At 40.3% G+C, this 26,172-nt stretch overlaps 2 protein-coding genes across 2 annotated transcripts in view; one reads left to right on the top strand and one right to left on the bottom strand.

The window, feature by feature from the left end:
- Positions 1-26,172, top strand: part of FMN2 (formin 2) — a 340,034-nt gene that overhangs the window by 69,292 nt on the left and 244,570 nt on the right. The window contains exon 3 of the mRNA XM_057539598.1: positions 21,224-21,371. Within this exon, the coding sequence (XP_057395581.1) occupies positions 21,224-21,371 (148 nt within the window). The remainder of the gene's footprint in view (positions 1-21,223; positions 21,372-26,172) is intronic.
- Positions 10,470-18,304, bottom strand: LOC114238037 (60S ribosomal protein L27a-like). Its single transcript, XM_057539599.1, has 2 exons — positions 18,203-18,304; positions 10,470-10,934 (listed from the first exon to the last, which is right to left on the bottom strand). The coding sequence occupies exons 1-2, from the start codon at positions 18,302-18,304 to the stop codon at positions 10,479-10,481; spliced, it is 558 nt and encodes a 185-aa protein (XP_057395582.1). The 3' UTR covers positions 10,470-10,478.

The raw sequence follows: 26,172 nt of genomic DNA, 5'->3' as shown, positions 1-26,172 counted from the left end.
GTTTATTTGTGTGTTTGTGGATGGAGAAAACAATTGATTTTTGTATGTTGATTTTGTATTCAGCAACCATGCAAAATGTATTATTTCTAATAGTTTATCTGTCCTTTTTAAAATGTTTATGTATACAATCATGTCATCATGAATAATGGTAGTTTTATTTCTTCCCCAATCTCTTATTTGTTTGTCTTGTTTGTTCAACAACTTCTAGACTGAATAGGAATAATTGTTAAATAGAAGGAGTGGTGATAGTGGCATTGTTTCCTTATTCCCCAATTTACAAGGACCAACATTTCTCCTTTTTCTCAGATTAAGCAAGTTGTGTTCTATAGTCAGCTCTCCATATCTGTGGGTTCTGCATCCACAGTTGGTTGAATCCATGGATCAAAAATATCAATACTTGGAAAAAAATTCTGGAAGGTTACAAAAAGCAAAACTTGAATTTGCTGAATGCTAGTAAATATTTACATGGCATTTAAATTGTATTTACAGCTACTTACATAGTATTTATATAGTATCAGGTATTGTAAGTAATCTAGAGATGATTTATGTATATGGGAGAATGTGCATAGGTTATAGGCAAATCCTACACTATTGTATGTAAGGGACTTGAGCATCTGCAGATTTTGGTATCTATGGGGTTCCTGGAACACAGGATGACTGTATTCCTAGTTTCCTGAGAGTTTCTGTCATAAATGGGCAATACCTTTTATCAAATGCTTTTCTTATTGTCTCTACTGAGAATACTTTTTTCTCCTTTATTTTATTAATATGGAATATTACATGGATTTAATTTTAAATGTTAAGCCTACCTTATTTTCCTGGAATCAACCCAGATTGTGATATATCATTCTTTTAATGTTCCAAACTGAATTCTGCTTGCTATTATTATGTTTTAGATTTTTTTCATCCATGTTCAGGAAGGTGCTTGGTCTGTATTTTTCCTTTCTCATAATGTCCTTTTAGATTTTGCTAACTCTGTTTTGTTGGTCTAATAAGTTGGGGAGTGTTCTCTCTTTTTCTGTTCTTTGGAAGAATTTGTGTAAGATTGATGTTATTTCTTCCTCAAGGGTATAGGCAGAATTTGTCCTTCTAGCCACCTGAATCTGGAGTGTTCCTTATGAGACAGTTTTTAAATTTTTAGTTTAATTTCAGTTATGGGATGATTCACATTATTCTATTTTGTTTCTCAATTTTGGTAAGTTGCATTTTTTAAAAGAATTTATTCATTTCATCTAATATTTTTAAATGTTTGGTATAAAGTCCTTTTAATATTTACTTAACAGTTTTTACTATCTGTAGGAATGCGGGTTCTTTTTCATTTCTAACATTGGTTAATTGTATTTTTCCTTGAAAATACTTGTCAGAGGTTTTCAATTTTATTAACTTTTTTAGAGCACTTCTTTTGGGGTTATTTTATTAGTACTTTTATCTATTTCCTTCCTTCTGTCTTTGGACTATATTGCTGGGAGTTTTCCCCTTCTAAATTCTTGAGATGGATATTTAACTTATTGATTTTTCAACCTTTTGTCTTTTTTTTAAAAATAAATTTATTTATTTATTTTTGGCTGCATTGGGTCTTCATTGCTGTGTGCAGGCTTTCTCTAGTTGTGGTGAGTGGGGGTTACTCTTCATTGCGGTGGGTGGGCTGCTCATTGTAGTGGCTTCTCTTTGTTGTGGAGCACAGGCTCTAGGCGCATGGGCTTCAGTAGTTGTGGCTCGTGGGCTCTAGAGCGTGGGCTCAGTAGTTGTGGTGCACAGGCTTAGCTGCTCTATGGTATGTGGGATCTTCCCGGACCAGGGCTCGAACCCGCATCCCCTGCATTTTTCTTTTAATTTTTGTACTTGCTTTAAGTGGTTGATCCTCAGTCCTTACTATATATTTGCCTCTCCTAGTTGGAGTTTCCCTTTCCTATAGATTCTTCCTTCTTTTCTACTTAGATAAGACACTGTCTTTTTTTTTAGAGTAGGTTTAATATTGATGAACTTAGTTTTTGCTTGTCTGAGTAATTCTTTCTCTCTCCTTCATGATAATCTTGCTAGGTAGAGTATCCTAGGTTCCAGGTTTTTCCCTTTTAGCACTTTAAATGCATTATGCCACTCCCTTCTGGCCTGCAACATTTCTGCAGAGAAATCAGCTGATAGTCTTAATGGGGTTCCCTTGTATGTGTTTCTGTTTTTCTCTTGTTGCCTTTAGAATTCTCTCTTTAATTTTTGCTGTTTTAATTTTGATATGTCTTATTGTGGGTCTGTTTGGGTTCATTGTGTTTGGGACCCTCTATGCTTCCTGTTCCTGGACATCTGTTTCCTTGTTCAGATTTGGGAAGTTTTCAGCATAATTTCCTCAAATACATTTTTTAATCTCCTTTTCTCTCTTTCCTCCTTCTGGAACCCATATAATGTGAATATTGGTATTCTTATTGTTATCCCAGAAATCTCTTAAACTATTTTCTTTTTTTAAAATTTGCTTTTCTGATTGTTGTTCTGATTATGTGATTTCCATTATTTTATCTTCCAGATAACTTATGCATTCTTCTGTATCACCTAGTCTGCCTTTCATTCCTTCTAGTGTTTTTTTTTTTTTAATTTCACCTGTTGAATTCTTTATTTCTGATTGTGTCTCTTTGATGTTTTCTAGCTCCTTGTTAAAGTTTTCATTGTGTTGCTCTATTCTTTTCCCTAATTCAGTTAACATTGGTATTACCAATGCTTTGAATATTTTACCTGGTAAATTGTTTATTTCTGTTTCATTATTTATTTTTTCAGGGGTTTTCTCTTGCTCATTCATTTGAGAGCAGTTCCTCTGCCTTTTCATTTTGCTTAACTTTCTCTGCCTCTATGAATTTAGGTAAAACAGTTACCTGTTGTCATCTTGAAGGGATGTTCTCATGTGGGAATATCCCTGTACAGACTCCGTGTGCCCCATGCCTTTGGAGGGAGAGCTGGATTTGACATGGATGCAAGCCAGGTCTTTCCTCAGGGTGTGCTGGCAGCTCTTACCTTGGTGTAGCGGCTGGGGCTGGAAATGGAGGTGCTAGAGCTGAAGCCGGGTGTATGCCGTGACTTCCTTTCTGCTCAATGGCCGTCACCACCCTATTGGGTGCAGGGTCTGATTCCAAGTTGCCAGAGCAGACCCCCTGAATGTTGGCCCCGAGCTGGCTCTTTCCTTTAAGTCTGTGTTTTTCCCTCTCCCAGCGCCAGGACACTTGCCCCAGAGTGGGGTGTGCTGAAGCAAGTGGAGTCCGTGCAGGCCCTTGGCTCCTAGCTGTCTGCAATGTGCTGCCTGTGCAGGCACCTGTATTTGTGTGCCCACTCCGCTCAGACACTGCCTTGGGAGCAAGTCCCCTTTCCCCTCACAGCCGATCCCCGTCCCCAGCCTCTGCCGCCCCAACACTGGTGTGGAGCCACGTCGCAGGGCGGCTGGGCTAGTGTGGACTCTCAGAGTGTATTAGGGGGCGAGGTGTGATGAAGCGGCCGCCATCAGAATCTGGCTGCTTCTGAGGCTCTGCTTGAGTAAGCTGCAACAGTGGTCACTGCTGCCCCACCCGGACTCTGTCCTGACACCGGGGTCCCTCTCTGTCCCATGTTAGCGTCCTTTCCACACTCATGTCCACCCTAGATCCAGTCTTACAGTGTTACGTGGATTGAGCGAGGTTGGAGTGTTCCTACAGCTGGGGCTGGGGAGCTCGGCAGGATGGTCAAGGGAAAACCAGCAGCCACTAGACAGACCTCTCTGCCTTGGGGGCGCACTTCCAGTACTCGTGTTCCTCACAAGTGGAGTCCAGGCTTCCCTCAGCCCTCCTATTATAGTCCTGGCCGTCCTCCAACCAGCCAGGGGGCCTCACCTTCCCCGCATCAGACACCAGGACCGGGACCCCCAATCTGTGGCTTAAGCTGCTCACCCCCAGGGAAGATTTCTGCTCATATAATCTCCCTTCTCCTGAGTCCCCTCCCAGGCACAGGTCCCAACCCAATTGCTCTCCTTCCCTTCCTATACGATTGCATGTGTATCTTTTTTACAGTCTTGGTTGTACAGCGGTCCTTCTGCCAGTTTCCAGTTAGTTTTCAGTGAGATTTGTTCCACATGTAGATGTGTCTTTGATGTGTTCATCAGGGGAGGTGAGTTCCACATCCTCTTCCTCTGCTACCTTGACTGATCCCCTGTTACAGCATTTAAAAAAGACCATTCTAGAATCTTATAGCTTCCAATGATACTGACTCCTTAACAAAAATAGTCCATTTACAGCTTTTTGTCATTAATCTATTTTTACCGTTTTATCCAAAAGTTTTGTTATATGCACCTATGTGTGGTTGTCTTACATTTATTCTCTTAGGCTTCATAGGGTTTCTTAAATCAGTGACTTGAATGCCTTCTCTCATTTTATATTCATTTTTTAAAATATTTATTTATTTATTTAATTTTGGCTGCGTTGGGCCTTTGTTGCTGTGTGCAGGGTTTCTCTAGTTGTGGCGAGTGGGGGCTACTCTTCATTGTGGTGTGCAGGCTTCTTATTGCAATGGCTTCTCTTGTTGTGGAGCAGGGGCTCTAGGTGCATGAGCTTCAGTAGTTGTGGCTCACAGGCTCTAGAGTGCAGGCTCCGTAGTTGAGGCACATGGGCTTAGTTGATCCACAGCATATGGGATCTTCCTGACCAGGGCTTGATCCCGTGTCTCCTGCGTTGGCAGGCGGATTCTTAACCACTGAGCCACTAGGGAAGTCCCCTTCTTTCATTTTACAATGTCATCAGCCAGAACCTCTCTTCAAATGATACTTCAATGTTATTCTTTCTCTGTTTTCCATTTTTTCTGTCAGTCTATTTACACATATGTTATAGTTTTTCACTGCGTCCTTTGTCTCTTATTCTCTCTGCAGTGTCAGCCAACCTCTTCATTCTGTTACATTCTAGATCGTTTCTTTTGATGTCTCTTCAAATGCACGAATTCTCTATTCAACTGTTTCTAATTTATCATCAAATACATCCATTGTATAGTTTAATTTTGGTTATTTTATTTATCAGTTCTAGAATTTCTGTTTTTTATTGTTTACAGTTTTGTATTGAAATTCTGCATTTTGTCTTTTATCTTCTTGAGACTCAACATAATTATTTAACAATGTGTGTCTGATAATATCTGATGCACTTGTGTGTCTTTTTCTGTTGTCTATTTTTCTATTGATTTTCTTTTATTTTGATTTGTGTCTCCATGTTTATAGTTATTTTTTATTTTATGCTGTGCAGATACCTAGATTGACATTATCTTTTTTGAGATAGGATTTGTGTTTGATTTTGCCAGGGACCTGGGACACTAGCACTCCAGGATCACCTGGAGTTACATTCAGGGATTTAGAAAATTTAAAGTTGAATTTCAGCCCTGAGAGGACTGTCTCCTTCTAGTTTACCTTTATTCCTAGTGTGATGGTGTTTTGGATCCTAACATAAAGCAAGGGTGTCACTAGGAGCAAACCCTGCAGAGACACTAACTTCCAATACTTTCCCTGATAACCTGCAGTCAAATTCTCACAGAAACCCTCATGGAGTGTCTGCTCCCTAGGTGTTTGTCCTCCCCTGGATTCTTGCTTTTCAATTCTTCCTTAATTTAATACCCCCTCCCCTTTATTTACATTTATATTTATTCTACTGAAAGGTATATAAATATGTGTATGGGTGTGTGTGTGCGTGTGCACACACACACACACAAAATGTCATTTTTTTTAGTTTCCAGCAGAAGGGCTGGTTCTAATGACCTCTTCTGTCATTACACTGGTTATTATTTTTATAATGCACATACAATTTGTAGCCAGTTGCTTTCACCTGTCAACATACGTCATGAAGGAAATGTTACAGAGCATTTGATGGGATAGGATTTTAACAACTCTTGCTTACTCTTACATACCATAATTTTCAATTCATAATGCTACTTTTGGAAATTCTGCTTTTCTCTCTTTTTTAAACATAAATAACACTGAAATAAATACATTCTATTATATGAATATTTTTTACACATTACTGATTTATTTTCCCCTTAGGGAAAACTTCTATAAGTAGAATTGCTGGTTCCAAAGGGATGAATTTTTTTTTTTTTTTTTTTTTTTTTTTTTGTCCTTTGGCTGCGTTGGATCTTCATTTCTGTGCGAGGGCTCTCTCCAGTTGTGGCAAGTGGGGGCCACCCCTCATCGCGGTGCACGGGCCTCTCTCTACCGCGGCCTCTCTCGCTGCAGAGCACAGGCTCCAGACGCGCAGGCTCAGTAATTGTGGCTCACGGGCCCAGCCGCTCCGCGGCATGTGGGATCTTCCTAGACCAGGGCTCAAACCCGTGACCCCCACATTGGCAGGCAGATTCTCAACCACCACGCCACTAGGGAAGCCCAAGGATGAATATTTTAATTTCTTAAAAATTACTGAATTTTTAATTGAAGAATAGTTGATTTAAAGTGTGTTAATTTCTAGTATACAGCAAAGTGCTTTATATACACACATGTATATATTCTTCTTAAGATTCTTTTACATTACAGGTTATTACAGAATATTGAATTTGGTTCCCTGTGCTATATAGTATGTTCTTGTTGGTTATCTATTTTATATATAGTAGTGTGTATTACAGTAGTGTGTATCTGTTAACCCCCCAAATTTAATTTATCCCTCCCCCCGTGTAATAACTGTAAGTCAGCCTTCTATGTTTGTGAGTCGTTTCTGTTTTGTAAATAAGTTCATTTTTATCATTTTTTTAGATTCCATATAAAAGTTACATCATATGATATTTATCTTTCTCTTTCTGGCTTACTTCGCTTAATATGATAATCCGTAGGTTCATTGATGTTGCTGCAAACAACGTTATTTCATTCCTTTTTATGACTGAATAATATTCCATTGTGTATATTACCACATCTTCTTTATCCATTCATCTGTTGATGGACACTTAGTTTGCTTCCATTTCGTGGCTGTTGTAAATAGTGCTGCTCTGAACATAGGGGTGCATGTATCTTTTTGAAATAGAGTTTTCTCCGGATATATGCTCAGGAGTGGGATTGCAGGATCATATGATAATTCTGTTTGTAGGTTTTTAAGGAACCTCCATACTGTTCTCCAAAGTGGCTGCACAACTTACATTCCCATCAAGAGTGCAGGAGGTTTCCCATTTCTCCACACCTTCTCCAGCATTTGTTATTTGCAGACTTTCTGATGATGGCCATTCTGATTGGTGTGAGGTGGTACCTCATTGTAGTTTTGATTTGCATTTCTCTAATAATTAGTGATGTGGAACATCTTTTCATGTGCCCATTGGCCATCTGTATGTCTTCTTTGGAGAAATGTCTATTTAGGTCTTCTGCCCATTTTTTGATTGGGTTGTTTTTTTGTTGTTTTTGAGTTGTATGAGCTATTTGTATATTTTGGAAATTAAGCCCTTGTCAGTTGCATTGTTTTCAAATATTTTCTCCCAGTTCATAAGTTGTCTTTTCACTTTGTTTATTGTTTCCTTTGCTGTGCAAAAGCTTTTTAGTTTAATTAGGTCCCATTTGTTTATTTTTATTTTTTTCCCGAGGTTTGAGTAACAATGTATTTAAAGCACGTACATTATTAGGCTAGAAATATCCTTAGCAATTCCAGCTTATAGAAAATTTAGCCATTAACCTGAGTTAGGGGGCACCTGCTCCCCCTACATGGGAGAATCTCATCAACACCATGCACTTATCATCGGCCACTAAAGAGGCAGTGGCAGTATGGGTCTGTGCCTACCGGACAGGCTAATCAAAGCTTGACAGTCTCACGCATGAGCTTTTCCTATGCATCGGCTATATTTTGTATCTCAGCATTGGCACGTTTCACTCTCAGATATAAAATCAAAGCATAAGGTTTGCCTTTGGTCCTATAAAAGATAAGCACTTGCTCTAGGTCCGTGTCCTCCATTATCTTGGAACATGTTTGGCTTTTCACCAGTAACCCAGCTTCCTTTGGCAACAGTATTACCTGGGAGTAATCAGAGCATCTGCCCAGTTATTACCTGTAGATCATGGTGAGTGAGCAAGCCGGAACATGGCAGCTCACACAGATCAGTAGCTATACTTTCCAGGCTTGGAGATGGTATTTGAGGCATCCTCCCTATTCAGAATGGCTGTACTAGTGACTGAGTTTCATATTTAGCATGCATGTCCAACAGCAGCACCTCCATATAGGATTGGGATGAGCATTATCCCATCCAGTTTCAGGATAGTTATGCTGGAAGGTTCTAGCAATGAAACCTTGGAAGAAGCTAACCATAAAGGGACTACTGACCACTTATCCCCCCCCCCAAACCATATTTTGCTGCCAGCCCCACCCCAATTCAGTCACCAAGTCCTGTCTGTCCCTTCTGTCTTCTGAATCCTGTCTTCCATCCTCATGGTCCCGCCTCCAGCCTTCCACTGTAGCCTTGTGCCTAAACTACAGCCGGGCCAGAATACCTGTTCGCTCCAGGCTCATCTCCCATATAACACCTCCCAACTTGCCTAACCTTTCCAGACTGGGTTTCCTAAATGCATGTTTGCTCTTTCCTGTGTTTAAGACCACTTTCCCATTGACTGATTCACACCAAGGTTAACTGACTTGTCTGCTTAGGTAATAATGGTTCACTTACATGCTGGTTACTAAGAGCTAAACACAAAAATTTAGTAAATGCTTTCCATTTTACTTAATCCACACAATCCTCAGGTAGGTACGTTCACCTAAATTTAAAGATGAGAAAACTGGACTAAGCCTAAGTCACACAGCTATTAGGTTTAGATATAAATTTCAAATCCGGCCTGAATCTTAAGACACTGTATTTACACATTTCTGTACCTTCAGTGTCTAGAAGGCATCAAAGCTTCCCTGTTATAATAAGTCCTCCAAAAGACATTAAGGGAAAACCGATTTTTACCTTTCTCCACCAGTACCAACAGAAGATGTAAATGATCCAGTTATTCGCTTATCCAACTGAGTGCCTTCCTGACACCTTTAACTCTCCATTATACAAATCAATTACATTTCTTCCCCTGTGCTTCCTTACATTTGACCATCCCCAATATCTTCTGAAGGCTGTCATGACAAATTAGTCTCACAGAAAGTCATAGTTCCCAGTCCATTTATGATCCCACAAAGCAATACAGAAACCACCCTCTACCAAACTAAACATGTAAGTAGAGTTTTAGTAGGCTTAAGTAAGTGCCATCTTAACTATTCTTTGGTCAGGGTTCTAGCCTGCAAGTTCTATTATGGGTCAAAAAACTTTCAAAAGCTTGGAAAACTATAGCAAATTATAATTTACCAATATCTAAGATAGTCCTATCTGCACACAAGCTTTGCTCATCTTCTTGGTTTTCTACAAACCCTAGAAAACCTGATTCTGGTTTCTGGCCTTTAGCATTCCCCAAATTTCTCTATTAGATACATTTCACACTGGAAGGAAAATCATTAGCATTTCATGACATCATTTTTTTGAACATTAAGACTCCTATGCACAGGGACACATAAATCCTGACAACTGCTTTCTAGAATCCAAACCACTCTGATGTGTAAAAGCCCTGGTGTGTTTAAAATTCAGCCTGTTGGGCCCCATTCCAACATTTTGATTATGACCAGAATGGTTTGGTCTGAGATGAGGAAGCCGGGTGGAAGAACCTTAGACTGAGGAAGTAAGTTCCAAAGAACCACTTCTATCCTACCACTGACCCATCTTTCCAACATGACTCATCAAAATCTTGTAAAGATCATGAGTTTTCCCCCCTTGAGCCCCATGGAACAATTAAGGACACATTCTCCCACTCATTTATAAATTCAGAGCATACAATGCCAATAGGCCTTTCAATGATACGATATATACATTATCAACAGGTATCATTCTCACTTTGTAAGCGAGAAGCCTCAAATTAGGTAACCAGCCAAGGCCTTATTCTTTTTTTTTTTTTTTTTTTAATTTATTTATCTTATTTTATTTATTTTTGGCTATGTTGGGTCTTCGTTGCTGCATGCGGGCTTTCTCTAGTTGCAGCGAGCGGGGGCTACACTTCATTGCGGTGTGCGGGCTTCTCATTGTGGTGGCTTCTCTTGTTGTGGAGCACTGGCTCTAGGCGCGCGGGCTTCAGTAGTTGCGGCACGCGGGCTCAGTAGTTGTGGTGCAGGGGCTCTAGAGCACAGGCTCAGTAGTTGTGGCGCACAGGCTTAGCTGCTCTGTGGCATGTGGGATCTTCCTGGACCAGGGCTCGAACCAGTGTCCCCTGCATTGGCAGGTGGATTCTTAACCACTGCGCTACCAGGGAAGTCCCCAAGGCCTTATTCTAAGTGTTGGTGCCATCTCTTCCAAACTTTGAGGGGAGTTGGTAGCGGAGCCCAGGTCTTCACACCCTTACTCCTGGAACCTGTTAGGTGGGTTTCTGTACAGGTAGGGAGGTAGAAGTGCCAAAGAACCCTCACTCAGACCAGAAGAGAAAAGCACTTGTTATCATTTAATGAATCTCCCACCATGTGGCTTCAAGCTACCAGGACACAAGCCCCCCCGACACCCTTAATCTTCTCCTCAGCTCTTCTGCTGAAGAATTTGGCCTTCACGATGACAGGCTGCTTTGGGAGCTTTCCCTTCCCCAGAACTTTGTAGTAACCCAATCGCACCACATCAATGATAGGAGCAGCTCCAGTCTTGTTCTTGGCAGCATTTACCCGTGTCTGCTCACTGACCAAGGTCCACAATTTATCAAGGTTGACAGTTGGGCAGAAGCTCTGGTTCCTTTTTAAGTGGTAATGCCTCATACCAACTTTCCCAAAGTATCCTGGGTGATATTTGTCGAAGTTGATCCTGTGGTGATGCATGCCACCAGCATTACCGTGGCCTCCCGGGTGCTTCCGGTGTTTGCCGATGCGGCCGTGGCCGTGGCTTACATGGCCCCTAAGTTTCCGGGTCTTCCTTAGTCTGGATGGCATGTCAGAGACCTAGACGAAAAAGCCCATTTGTTTATTTTTGCTTTTATTTCTATTGCCTTAGAGACTGACCTAAGAAAAAATTGGTACAATTTATGTCTGGGAATGTTTTCCCTTATGTTCTCTTGTAGGAGTTTTATGGTGTCATGTCTTATATTTAAGTCTTTAAGCCATTTTTAGTTTATTTTTGTGTATGGTGAGACGGAGTGTTTTAACTTTATCAGTTTACATGCAGCTGTCCAGCTTTCCCAACACCACTTGCTGAAGAGACTGTCTTTTCTCCATTGTATATTCTTTCCACCTTTGGTGAGGATTAGTTGACCATAGGTGTGTGGGTTTATTTCTGAACTCCCTCTTCTGTTCCATTGACCTATATGCCTGTTTTTGTGCCAATACCACGCTGTTTTTTTTTTTGTTTTTAATTTTTTATTTATTTATTTATTTATTTATTTATTTTTGGCTGTGCTGGGTCTTCGGTTCGTGCGAGGGCTTTCTCTAGTTGCGGCAAGTGGGGGCCACTCTTCATCGCGGTGCGGGGACCGCTCTTCATCGCGGTGCGCGGGCCTTTCACTATCGCGGCCCCTCCCGTTGCGGGGCACAGGCTCCAGACGCGCAGGCTCAGCAGCTGTGGCTCACGGGCCCAGCTGCTCCGTGGCATGTGGGATCTTCCCAGACCAGGGCTCGAACCCGTGTCTCCTGCATTAGCAGGCAGATTCTCAACCACTGCGCCACCAGGGAAGCCCTACCACGCTGTTTTGATTGTTGTAGATTATAATATTGTCTGAAGTCTGGGAGGTTTCTGCCTCTAGCTTTGTTCTTTTTCTTCAGGATTGCTTTGGCAATTTTGGGTCTTTTGTGGTTCCATATAAAGTTTAGGATTATTTGTTCTAGTTCTTTGGAAAATGTCATGAGTAATTTCACAGGGATTGCATTAAATATGTAGATTGCTTTGGGTAGTATGACCATTTTAACAACATTAATTTTTCCAATCCAAGAACACAGGATAACTTTCCATTCTTTGAATCATCTTTAGTTTCCTTTATCAACATTTTACGTTTCTCAGCATATGTCTTTCACCTCCCTGGTTAAGTTTATTCCTAAGTATTTTTTTTTTTTTTTTGGATGTGATTTTAAAAGGGATTTTCTTTTTACTTTCTCTTTCTGATATGTAATTGTTAGTGTAAAGAAATCAATCTACAGCTTTCTGTAGATTGATTGTATATCCTGTCACCCTGCTGAATTCCTTTATCAGTTCTAGTATTTTTTGTATGGAGTCTTAATGGTTTTTTATATGTAGTATAATGTCATCTGCATATAATGACAGCTTTACCTCTTCCTTTCCAATTTGGATACCTTTTATTTCTTTTTCTTGCCTGACTGCTGTGGCTAGGACTTCCAATACAACGTTGAATAGAAGTAGTGAGAGTGGGCATACTTGCCTTGTTCCAGATTTTAGCAGGAAGACTTACAGCTTTTTCACTGTTGAGTATTATATTGGCTGTGGGTATGTCATAAATGGCTTTTATTATGTTGAGATATGTTCCCTCTATACCCACTTTGGTAAAAATTTTATCATGAATGGAAGTTGAATTGCACCAATATTTAAATCCTTTTGCTACTCAATTCCCGTTCAGAAAATTTGCACAAATTTGCAGTCTCAATGGTAGTAATGTCAGTGCTTGTTTTCAACATAGTTAAGAAAACACCCCTTTATATTATCCTGAAACATTTTCAGAGACCTCGGCTCATCTTTAAATTTAGTCTTCTTGCTGTTACTCTAATTATTCATTTTTTAAAACAACTTTATTGGAGTATAATTGCTTTACAGTGGTGTGTTAGTTTCTGCTTTATAACAAAGTGAATCAGCTATACATATACATATATCCCCATATCTCCTCCCTCTTGTGTCTCCCTCCCACACTCCCTATCCCACCCCTCTAGGTGGTCACAAAGCACCGAGCTAATCTCCCTGTGCTATGTGGCTGCTTCCCCCTAGCTATCTATTTTACATTTGGTGGTATATATAAGTCCATGCCACTCTCTTACTTTGTCCCAGTTTACCCCTCCCCTTCCCTGTGTCCTCAGTTCCATTCTCTAAGTCTGCGTCTTTATTCCTGTCCTGCCCCTAGGTTCTTCAGAACTTTTTTTTTTTTAAATTTCCCTGTATATGTGTTAGCATACGGTAAGTATGTATTACTTATGCTAACACATATATATGTGTTAGCATATGGTAAGTCTTTCTGACTTACTTCACTCTGTATGACAGTCTCTATGTGCAACCACCTCACTACAAATAACTCAATTTCGTTTCTTTTTATGGCTGAGTAATATTCCATTGTATATATGTGCCACATCTTCTTTATCCATTCATCTGTCGATGGACACTTAGGATGCTTCCATGTCCTGGCTATTGTAAATACAGCTTCAGTGAACATTGTGGTACATGATTCTTTTTGTTTATTTATTTATTTATTTATTTATTTATTTATTTATGGCTGTGTTGGGTCTTCATTTCTGTGTGAGGGCCTTCTCTAGTTGCGGCAAGTGGGGGCCACTCTTCATCGCGGTGCACAGGCCTCTCACCATCGCAGCCTCTCTTGTTGCAGAGCACAGGTTCCAGAAGCGCAGGCTCAGCAATTGTGGCTCATGGGCCTAGTCGCTCCACGGCATGTGGGATCCTCCCAGACCAGGGCTCGAATCCGTGTCCCCTGCATTGGCAGGCAGACTCTTAACCACTGCACCACCAGGGAAGACCCACTCTTTTTGAATTATGGTTTTTCTCAGGGTATACGCCCAGTAGTGGGATTGCTGGGTTGTATGGTAGTTCTATTTTTAGTTTTTTAAGGAACCTCTATACTGTTCTCTATAGTGGCTGTATCAATTTACATTGCCACCAACAGTGCAAGAGAGTTGCCTTTTCTCCACACTCTCTCCAGCATTTATTGTTTGTAGATTTTTTGATGATGGCCATTCTGACTGGTATGAGGTGGTACCTCATTGTAGTTTTGATTTGCATTTCTCTAATGATTAGTGATGTTGAGCATTCTTTCCTGTGTTTGTTGGCAATCTGTATGTCTTCTTTGGAGAAATGTCTATTTAGGTCTTCTTCCCATTTTTGGATTGAGTTGTTTGTTTTTTTTGATATTGAGCTGCATGAGCTGCTTGTAAATTTTAGAGATTAACCCTTTGTCAGTTGCTTCATTTGCAAATATTTTCTCCCATTCTGAGAGTTGTCTTTTCATCTTGATTATGGTTTCCTTTGCTGTGCAAAAGCTTTTAAGTTTCATTAGTTCCCATTTGTTTATTTTTGTTTTTATTTCCATTTCTCTAGGAGGTGGGTCAAAAAGGATCTTGCTGTGATTTATGTCATAGAGTGTTCTGCCTATGTTTTCCTCTAAGAGTTTTATAGTGTCTGACCTTACATTTAGGTCTTTAATCCATTTTGAGTTTATTTTTGTGTATGTTGTTAGGGAGTGTTCTAATTTTATTCTTTTACATGTAGCTGTCCAGTTTTCCCAGCACCACTTATTGAAGAGGCTGTCTTTTCTCCACTGTATATTCTTGCCTCCTTTATCAAAAATAAGGTGATCATATGTGTGTGGGTTTATCTCTGGGCTTTCTCTCCTGTTCCATTGATCTATATTTCTGTTTTTGTGCCAGCACCAACTGTCTTGATTACTGTAGCTTTGTAGTATAATCTGAAGTCTGAGAGCCTGATTCCTCCAGCTCCAGATATCTAAAGAAATCTGGAGTAGCAATTCTCATATCAGACAAAATAGAATTTATAATAAAGACTATTACAAGAGACAAAGAAGGACATTACATAATGATCAAGAGATCAATCTAAGAACATATAACAATTGTAAATATTTATGCACGCAACATAGGAGCACCCCAATACATAAGGCAAATGCTTACAGCCATAAAATGGGAAATTGACAGTAACCCAGTCAGAGTAAGGGACTTTAACACCTCACTTTCACCAATGGACAGATCATCCAAAATGAAAAATAAGGAAACACAAGCTTTAAATGATACATTAAACAGGATGGACTTAATTGATATTTATAGGACATTCCATCAAAAAACAACAGAATACACTTTCTTCTCAAGTGCTCATGGAACACTCTCCAGGCTAGATCATATCTTGGGTCACAAATCAAGCCTTGGTAATTATTCATTTTTATTTGTCATTTTTATGTACTCAGTTGACCCCTGAATAATGTAGGAGATAATCTTGCTGTACTTTATAGTCGGCCCCATATCTGTGGTTCCTGTCCATCCGCAGATTCAATCAGACACAGACCGTGGAGCATGGCAGTATTTATAACCCCGTGTAAGTGCACCCTCTCAATTCAAACCCACATTTTTCAAGGGTCAGTGTCCTCTTCTAGGGTTGTAATTTCTTATTTAATTATGAACCAGGGGTGATTTGGGAAGTCACATTCACGTGTTCTGTCAAGAGCTGATTAAATGGCTACAGTGTAATATTAACTGTGTCATGATTGTGGCAAAAATGTAAATTATCAGTATGAAAATGATGCAGTAGTTTAAAAAAGTCTACACTATGTTATTATGAAATCATGTGCAGTACGATTACAGCTGTAGAATATATTAAAAGAAGGATTAGAAAATATTATACCCAGTGGATGCTGTTGTGTATAGTAGTGATTATTTATTGTTTTTTATCTCCCCTATTTCAAAGTGACTCTATATAGTTGTGCTGTTGTTTTCTTTAAAGATTAAGTGATCAATGCAAACCAAAATATCGTGAGTACAATTCAGTCTACTCTCAGTGAATCTACCGTTTATCCTTCCAGTCATAAAAAGTTCAAGTGAGTTAAAGTAGATAAGTAAATGAATTTTCCATCATTTCCCTAATATTAATAATGTGTTCATCACCACCTTACTCCAAATAGTATTTACAATGATTAGTAAGAAAAGTAAGATATGGTAAAATAGTAAAATTCAGCCATGAGTGCACAAAAGAAAAAAAAGACAAAACTAAACTGCGGGGGGAACATAAATGGAGGTAGGAATGAGGCTAATCAGAAGCATACATTCTGGAACTGGAAAACACGTGGCATGCAGACCATATACCTATTTCAGATTTTCCAATAGCCAGAACAAAAAGCACATCGCGTCCATGGCACTAACAAAGCACAAATAAGCTCAATACCATCCAGGTATTTAATTCCTCAAATGAAGCTGTAAAGTTCCAAGATGAGACCTTTGATCCTCAGAACCCTTCTCCAGAGAGTGCTGTGGAAGGGGATGGACACAGCCTCCATGTACTCCCTGAGCGCCTGCTGTATTGTTCTTAGAGGTCACACCCAGGCTCAGCTGGCTGGAGCAGTTCTTGAGGCCAGTGTGACCAGGTGCAAGCTGAGAGCCGTCTGCTGGCCTGACACAGATTTTTCTCTGTACTCCAGGGATGGATAGCGTGCATGTAAAGAAATGGTCGTGTGCCGTACTTCGTGGCAATTTTTTACTTTTGTTGCCCTCAGTCAAACTTTTGATGTTTGTTAGGAGAATGCACTTGCTGGGATGTCTGGGATACACGGACTGTATTTACCACTCAAATAGAGACCCTTTGGCCTTGAAAGACAGACAGTGGATCCGAGGCAGTGCTGAGAGCTGAGGAGGTGAGGAGCCCAGACTAGGATTGTTCCCACATGCAGGGCAGCCCATGCCACGTGCTGACAAGTCCTAGGAGTGTCGATAGGAAGGGCGGCCACGCCTCTCAGGGAGTAATGTAGATCCTCCCCCATGCACAGACCGAAGGCACGGTTAACAGAAATAACAGAAACGTTACCAAATATTATCGTGAGGTGACAACCAAACCCTCATCTTGACTACAGCAGTTTCAACAAAGCACTCTTAGAATGCCTCACTTCAGTTGTTATAATTTTCTAGTGGGCCCTCTAAAATAAACTATTTTTGAATTGTAGCTCTGAGTTATTTGGGGGGTTATTATATATAGGCCAGTTAAAAGATGGGGAAATATCTGCTAAAAGAAACGGTTTTCTTTTTTGGGATCACTAGCTTGTGGCCTGTTTATGCCACTTTCAGATTGTGATTTTAAATCTTCTGATCTGCCTAAGGTTGAAAGCATGTATTTGTTTTCTTTAATAGGAATAAATGATCCAGTTCAACAAAAATCAAAACAGACTTTAAGAATTTAAGGCGGTGGAGTAGTGTCAGGGAAAATTGTTCCTGTTTTAACTCATATAAAACTATGGTGTAATTTGTTAAAAGACAATTTTATTGATCTTGACCCTTCCAATTCCTTAATACTCATTGTGTGTCTGTTATGTATACAGAATAAAACCGGCAGAAAACAAGGGGTATAGGATGTGGTTGGTGACTGATGGCAGGAAACTTGCATATTCTACTTGGGAAAATAACACATACATTTCTGAAATGTTAAACAGAAATACAACAGAGAAAAAGACATGTGTGGATGGTTGAGGAAATGCCACAGGGCGGTTGTTAATTGAATTCAAAACTTAGTGACTATCAGCACAAATGCCAAGGGAACTTTGCCGACTACAGTTTGCTCACCTAGCTTCTCAAAATGAAGCAAAGATTTCGTGCTGGTTCAGCAACCACATGGTGTTGTGTACATTTGATGACAATATTTAATTCCTCTAAAAAGGACTTTTTAAAATACAGGAAATGTGTGATTATTCTAATGAAACATAGATTAAAAAAAATCAAAACAAGTAGTAGTCGTGGTGCTTATACTTGAATCACACGATGTGGTTTTCATAGCTCTTTCCACATAGTGTTTGCACCCACCTCACTCCAGTCCTGCGAAAAAGACAAGAGCAGGCAGTTTTCCTGAATTACTGGTGAGAACACTGAGGTCTCATAGAGTTATAAGATTTGTCTGGGGTACAGAACTGATTATATCCTAGGAGTTTTATCTGCTCCATATGTTTCTTTATATGGTATAGTTGTGAATAGGTTTAGATATAATGGATCACTTGATACCTTTGTTTTCCATTTGATGCACACAAAGTACCCCTCTGGTACCTTGTTAATAAGCAAATGAAGAAAATGCGATCCCTAGCTCCAGCCGCTGCTCATGTTGACAAACCATCTCTTTTGTTTTTTCCTTTTATCTGACAAATTCATTAATTCAGTAGACATTAGGTGGCTCTTATGGAGTCTTCTTAATATTCTCAAGTGTTTGGGGAGATTTACAGGACTTGTGTACACACCTCATGTGCTTGAGGGGTGACGAGCTACACTCAAGACCATGTTCGGTCACCGACCTGGATCATGTGCTGGTAGCTGTCAACATAAGGGGTGGCCGGTGTCCTGTTGGCTCTGTGACTTGGGAGTGGGGAGGGGACACCCCAGCTAGACTTAATCATCGGTTAGATTCCATGGGTGGGGAGGCTAATTGGGACCTTCTAGTGGAGTGGAGCTTGATTTAGGAAATGCGGGAAGATGAATCTGGGAGGATGAATGGGAGGAATATAGAAAAACTTAAACGACAGGTCAAAGAGTTGACATCTGATTCTGTAGATGTTAAAGAGCCATGCAGGGCTTCCCTGGTGGCGCAGTGGTTGGGAGTCTGCCTGCCAATGCGGGGGACACGGGTTCGAGCCCTGGTCTGGGAAGATCCCACATGCCGCGGAGCAACTAGGCCCGTGAGCCACAATTACTGAGCCTGCGCGTCTGAAGCCTGTGCTCCGCAACAAGAGAGGCCGCGATAATGAGAGGCCTGTGCACCGCGATGAAGAGTGGCCCCCACCTGCCACAACTAGAGAAAGCCCTCGCACAGAAACGAAGACCCAACACAGCCAAAAATAAATTAAAAAAAAAAAAAAGAACATACTGCCTATGTTTAAAAAAAAAAAAAAAAAAAAGAGCCATGCAAGAGCTTTGTGTTTGCTTCTTCTCTGCTCGTGGAGCCACACGATGAAGGAGAGGTTTTGTCATCACAGATCTGTAATGTATTCCAGTCCTGGGGTGGGGCTGAAAGACTGCAGGACTGGCCGGGCTGTTCTGGCTTTTGCAGAGTGCTTGTAGCAAACTTCGTTTTTCAGTGAGTGATGAAATCCTGAGTGCAACCATTTGTCCCCCTAGCTGCTGGTGCTGCCTCTTTTATATGGAGCAGATGAAGTCCGAGGCTGAATGGGTTTACTATTAGGATGGTGACGCTAAGTCAGAGTTCTCCTTTTAGGAAACATACGTCTCGCTCCCCTGGCAGCGAGTGCTTGACTGCTCCTTACGTGGGAGGTTCACTTGATGCGGACATGAGGGCGGCAGGATTCTGTGCCAAGTGGTTGCTGACAGCCTGGGAGTTGCTTTCTAGACCAGCGCTGGATGCAGCACCGTCAGGGCATCGAGCCTTGACATCGCCCCTTGCTCACGTCTTACCTTGTTCTTGTAAGAATGAGGATATTGTCTGATGTTTTTGCTGGTCCATATTCATTGAATTCCTTTATTTTACCAACGAGAGCTCATTTCTAATATCATGCTAATTAAACCACTCATTTTGCCAATGAAAAGCTACTTTTTTTTTTACTAAAGTATTGTTGATTTACAGGTTGTGCCCATCTCTGCTGTACAGCAAAGTGAGTCAGTTATACACATAAAGACATTTTTTAAAATATTATTTTCCATTATGGTTTATCACAGGATATTCAATATAGTTCCCTGTGCTATACAGTAGGACCTTGTTGTTTATCCATTCTAAATATAATAGTTTGCATCTACCAACCCCAAACTCCCAATCCATCCCTCCCCCACTCCCCTCCCCCTTGGCAACCACAAGTGTGTTCTCTTTGTCTATGAGTCTGTTTCTGTTTCATAGATAAGTTCATTTAGATTTAGATTCCACATATAAGTGATATATGATATTTGTCTTTCTCTTTCTGACTTACTTCATTTAGTATGATAATCTCTAGGTCTGTCCATGTTGCTGCAAATGGCATTATTTCGTTGCTTTTTATGGCTGAGTAATATTCCATTGTATATATGTACCACATCTTCTTTATCCATTCATCCATTGATGGACATTTAGGTTGTTTCCATGTTTTGGCTATTGTCAACAGTGCTGGAAAAGCTACTTTTAATATTCAGTAGGCCAAATAGCAAAGCCTCTGGTGTCAATCAAGGTATGAATACTTGAAAGATATGACTGGCTGAAATGCTGGCCAGGTCTGCATTGGGACCCTTCCGATTCAATACCACTGACCCAGGAATCTGAGTTCTCAGTTAAGGCCAGTGACTGTCCCTAAAGGTGAAGTTTAAACTAAATGATCTATACATTGTATTTTACTGTTGACACTGAAGAATATTTTATGAAGTTCTTAAATTAACTTGTTAAACAAATTACAGAAATATCAGTGCCTCTCCATCCTTTCACTCAAGTTCACAATTTCAGCGTGGTGGTTACAGCATGTTGCTTTACTTTTTATGTTGATCAAAAGGTTTAGGGAAATATACCTGTAAGGAAGGAAGACGTCCCGAAGAGAACCCAGGGCTTGTGTACATTGCGAGCCTGCGTCCTGAAGCAGCTGTCACCCTGAAATCCTAGCGGGCAGTTTCCCAAGGTGTTCACAGGTCTCGGTGTGGCCTCCTTTGTGAGGTTCCCACTTGGCTTCCTGGCACGAGGTGTAGTTACGAGCCTGCTTCTCATTCTGTCTGGATTCTGTTGGTCTGCAGCTGGGAAGAGCTTTCTTTGCCAGATCACTGCCCAGTTCTTTTTTTCTTGGCAGGTTCATTTACTTTTTTTTTTTTTTTTCATAGTTTGTCTCCCAAACAGTCCTCAAACTGGACGCACAATAATCAGTTTCCTGGGCTTCCTGCTCTTGAAGGTGAAGAAGCTGTTATGGTCCTTCATGCCCAGTGCTGCCTGTCCTCTGACTTTGCCATAAGTATTTAAACAGATTTCAAGGGGACATCGTATTCCAGTGCATTGAAGATGCCTCGTCAGGGGGCTCTGTGATTAAGTGGATTTTCTGACCTTGTAATTCCCTGTAGACCCACATGGCCTCCTACCCCCAAAGAAAGAGACTTAAATCTTACCATAGAATAGAAGTTGAAACACGTATGGTTATGAAAATGGAAAGACCGTGTGAAGGAATGTTTATGTGATGAATCTACATTGACTAGTATAAAATGCTGTTTAATGTTTTATGGATGTTTGTGTGTATATATATGCACACCACACGTATGTTTATGATAGAAATGATGTTGCAAATATCAATCAAGAAGACTCCATTTTTTTCATGATTGAATTAAAATAGCTTATTTATTTATTTTTTTTTTTTGAAATATAGCAAGATCAACTTTACACCTGGGCTGCAGTTAGTCAACCCACACACTCACTGGATTATATAGAAGGGCAGTTTCCCAGGAGAGTCCCAGCTGCTTGGCCACCATCTAAACCTCCTGACGAAGAACACAGGCCCAAGGATGCTGACACAGGTAGGCCCCCGGGAAGAGTGAATATTCTGAAAGTAACATCGAATAACTGTGCAGCACCTACTGGGTATTGAGTCTGGGTTTCTCTTCCAAGTATTTCTTAAATTATAATCTGCATATAACTCAAGCTAAATCACCGGGAAGCTTGTTAAATTGAAGATTCTTATGCCCCATCTTCAAGGCTGTTGAGTTCTGGGGAACGGGACACGGGGTTGTCCAGTTACTACAGTGTATATAAAGTCTGAGAACCACTGCTTCGGGGTCCAGCTGTGGCCACCACCCGGTGGGAAGCTGCACATTCTGCATGGGCTGAGAGCTCGGAAAGAAACTTTCTGCCTACTGGTTTCAAGGGTGGTGGCCACCATACCTCTTTCCCCTGTCTCTTCCCTTACTGCTTTCTTTGAACTTTTCTTCGTTTTTTTTTTCTTTGCCTTCAGAGATAACTGACAGAGGCAAAATAGAGAAACATGTTTTACTAAATCTAAATTTTATGTAATTAAAAAAATTGTTCAGTGTTCAGATGTAATAGTTTTCTAACAAATATTTCTTTTTGGTTGTTTTTTCTCTTTGTCCCTTGTGTCATCCTAAAGTATTTTGTGTTATTTTTGAAGTATTTTGAAGGTAACATGAGATTAATGTCAGCTTTATATGGGGCCTGAAGCTAGGAAAGCACTTTGTATTTATTGTATTGAATTAAGAATCCTATTTTTGTAACAATGTTTTTATGGAATTTGGTTGTTTATCATTATCTAACTCATGAGTTCCCTTTAAAGCCAACAATGACCCACACTGTCAGGGACTTTATTCTAGGCTCCTGCCCAAAGGTCTGCAGAGGGGCCTAGTGCTTATAACCTCTGTTTTTCTCCCAGTCCTGGAGCAATGCATTTATCTGTCTCTTCTTTGCACTGAGGCACTGAATGGGGGCCCACATCTAATGCTGCATGTCCCCCTTTTACTGTCTGATGCTTTTGAAACACTGCTTAGTGTTTACTTGGTGGACTGTACTCCCTGAAATGAACCACATACGAGAGATGCAGTGTAGGACACGTGTTCTGTGTAGGGCTCTGAGTTTCCTGTGGTGCAGAGAACAGTTGATCAAGGGCCAAGGTAGACCTTCAGAGATGAGGGGGTGCTGACATAATAACACCTGAAAAAAACAAGCACATAAGAGCATATTTAGTTTTAAAAGGAAAAGCATATAACTAAAAGTAATGATCCCATTAAATACACTATTTTATTTGTTTACATTAAAAATTACTTACTGGTTAGGAAATAACTAGGTGTAGATATAGTAGAATCGGTCAATTTCAACAAGTTATTTTAACAGTTGTTCATATCTTGTGTTTTACATCATTGATTAGGATGATGTTTTCATTTTTTTCTTCCCTAGTGTGTCTACTTCTCTTAACTTTAACTGAAACATTTTATGTTACTGATTTTATTGTATACTGGAGGAACATTAGATGGAAAGTTAATTAGTGATCATCTGAATTTTAGTTTGGTAGGAGATGATAGTCGGAATTGATGTCAGGAAGTTTGTAACCTAGTTTTTTCTTCATTATTTGATGTAGCTTGCAAAATGCCAGAGCAGCAATTTTTAATATAGCAACTTGTCTCCTTTTAAAATATGCCTTCTTGAAGAGGATGATGGAGGTAAGTAGAAAATAGTTTAATGTAGTGACTTGTTTTTCTTCAATTGATCTGTTTTAAACCCAACAGCCCAACAGCTGTTTTGTCCAAATTGTCTAATGGTCCTTCTAAACTTTTCCTGCTGTGATTCCATGGGGCATTCTCATTCTGGGGCATTCACCTTCCCTGTCATAGGCAAGCAGTCAGTTGTAAGAGTGAGAATGTAGATAATGTAGTAAAAACTGTGCATAGAGCCTACTGTTTAAAAAAAATAGGTATGAATTGTAGTCTTTGATAATGTGATTATTAACAGTGATAAGCTATATTCAGTGCACTTGACTGTGATTGGTGCAAGGATGTCACGGCTAAAATCACTGTTTGCAGCATCTGGTCCCTTTCAGTTTTGACTTAAAGAGCTCAATGACTTTTTTTCTTTTTGAAGAAGAAAGACTTGTGGTTCCATCTTAAAAAATTGACAACTTGGTTTTTCTTTGCCTTTTTTTTTTTTTTTTTTTTCCTTTTTGGCTCTTCTCCACACGGGTCACTAATCCACATGTCTGGCTAATTCAGATTTGTGGTGCTGCCTTTCTCGGGAACCTCACTTTTGTTTTTCCACGATCCATTTTGTGAAATGGGTTTTTTTCCACCTTCATCTATTGATGTACAAACGGACCCTCTGCTATGTGAGTGTGAGTGCAGAGGCTGCAGTGAAACCTCAAGGGTTGTGGATTCCTGGGAATCTTCGGCTCCCAGCCTGTTCCCTGCAGCCTGTCTACGTTGCCTCCACAGTGGAGCCTGACCATCTGAAGTCTGTAGAATGTTTCCTGGAAGGACAAGGCTGGAAGGGAAGTTAGGAAGCAATGTGCTTGCTCCAGAAGTTTGTGGCAGAAATAGTAATAAGAAGTAAACTTTTTGGTTACCTTGTTTTCTCTTTCTCTTTGTTCTCTTCATTTTCCTTTACTTATTTGATACAACCCACCTCCCCGCCATGGTGGTTCTTTCTTCTGGAGCCCCGTGGCATTTTATTCATATCTCTATCATGTGGATTATTTAGATATGTAATTTATCTGTCTCTACATATCTGTCTTCTGTGTAGACTACCAACATTTCAAGACCTTTGGACACATAGTATATACTTAAATATTTGAGTGACTAAATGAAGACCTTTTGTTGAAAACGATAAAAATAAATAAAATATCTACTCAGCATATGAATGCAAGTATCTGATGGAGTGCTGTGTGCTGAAACAGCTTGAGGACCATTTTAGGGGCTCACTACCAAGCTTCAAAAGTTATTCAACAGATTTACACAAAGAGAGAATTAACTTTAGTTTTGAATGTGTGGAGAACAGGGTCAAGATGTCTAGGTGTGAACAGAGACTTGATCATTCTTGGTGTGTCTTTGGAAAATCAAGACCCTTGTCTTCCTTTAAAAATGTGAATGATCAAGAGAGTGAAAGGAGGACTGATTTTAGAAAGGCAGTTCTGGACACAAAAAATCCTGGAGGAAAATATGGAAGGAGAGCTGGTAGAAACATGACAAGCTTTTTGTGTAGAAATCCTAAAATATCTGTTTACATGCTGGCTGAAAGAATGGTAACCCACCCTGGCTCCAAAATAAAAGATCTGAGCAGCTTATGAATATGTGAGGTGTACAAAAGGATTACAAAGGAAAACAGATTAAACTGAAAGGAATTTAGGATGGGGCAATAAAATGAGGCTGGGTGAACTAGCATGCTGAAGTGTATTTCAGAAGGACTTGCAGTTTTTAAAGGTAGTTGAAATTTATGCCTTGGGTTTAAGGTAGAAGGGAAGTGGAAACAAGTCTGTATCACGCCTTGTGTGTCTGTGAAATGAAAAGCAACAGTCCCAGAAGGACAACTTTGCTGTCCTCTAGTATCCAAAAGAAGGGTTTCTACTGGTTCTTAATAAAGGAGATTCTGTGGGATGAAATGCAAATAACAGCATCCTCACCCTATTTCCAGGTTTGTCCCAATGCTTTTAACACATGTTCACTTGAGGTAAAGCAGAGATTCTGTAAGGGGCCGGGAGATGTTTGATGGCATTCGTCTCTCAAGGAATAAAATGCTCTAGAACAGATTAACTGTGTCTCCTGGAAATGATTCTCCATGTTAAGTTTTTTTTTTAATCAGCCTGCATTTTCCCCTTATATATGCAAGCTAACGCCCATGTGTGGACAACCTTTGTTGGCAATGATGGGCAGATCCAGACTATTAAATAATCAAATATGCAGAATAGTGTTGACTCCTTTTAGGAAAATTACATGTTTAACCCCATCTTCATTTGTGGAAGGACAGGGTATACCAGAAGTAAAGACATCTACCATTTGTTAGGCCACTAATTGTAAGTCATGCTATTTAAATGAAATTTAATGAATTCTCTTTCAATTAAATTGACTAGATTTGAATCAAATTGATGTATAGCATTAAAGAAGCGTAATTTAGTTATTTTATATAAGTGCATTTCTCACTAAAATGTAAAAGTTTTTAGAGACTTCTTAGTTCATTTTTCAGAAGGCATATTTTGTATATTTAAAGGGGTGATTTGATTTACTTTCCCTTCCTACCAGAGTGTCATGTCCTGCTTATTTTTCTTGCTGTCCCCTCTACAAATGTAAAACTCATCCACATATGTTTTGTTTTATAAGTCATAGGCTTATTTGTGATGATAGAGAGATCATTTCTAGAACATATTTGGAATTGTGGGGAGTCCAGAACTGTTTGTGAGGTAACTTTAAAAACATGGAACATTTGAAGTTTTGTCAGGGCGGTTCTTTCTCCTACTTTGCTTCACAGTAATGTTTTAAAACCAGTCTAGTTTCTTAATCCTTAGGGCGGGTGAGTGGATGAGTTGGCAGTTAAGATGTGTCCTTGAGAGCTTCCCTGGGTCACTCCGAAAGCAGCCGTCCTGTTGATGAAGGGGGCTGTCTGAACTGTCTGCGGACGCGGGGCTGAGGAGGAGGGGCTCCCGAAAGCTCCAGGCCCTGCGGGGAGGATGTCGGGGCGAGGGCCCGGGGGTTCGCACGAGGGGTCGTCGCTCCGAGGATGCTGGAACCCAGTGGGCTTCTTACCTGCCTGCCCATGGGCTCCCGACTCGGCCGGTGCTCAGAAGCAGCTCACTGGGCAGAGCCCGGGCCTGTGGCTTCCCTCTACGGG

This window comes from Balaenoptera acutorostrata, unplaced genomic scaffold (assembly GCF_949987535.1).
Source record: "Balaenoptera acutorostrata unplaced genomic scaffold, mBalAcu1.1 scaffold_61, whole genome shotgun sequence".
Lineage (NCBI taxonomy): Eukaryota > Metazoa > Chordata > Mammalia > Artiodactyla > Balaenopteridae > Balaenoptera > Balaenoptera acutorostrata.
Note: the sequence above shows the minus strand (reverse complement) of the source record. Positions and strands in the feature narration are given on the sequence as shown.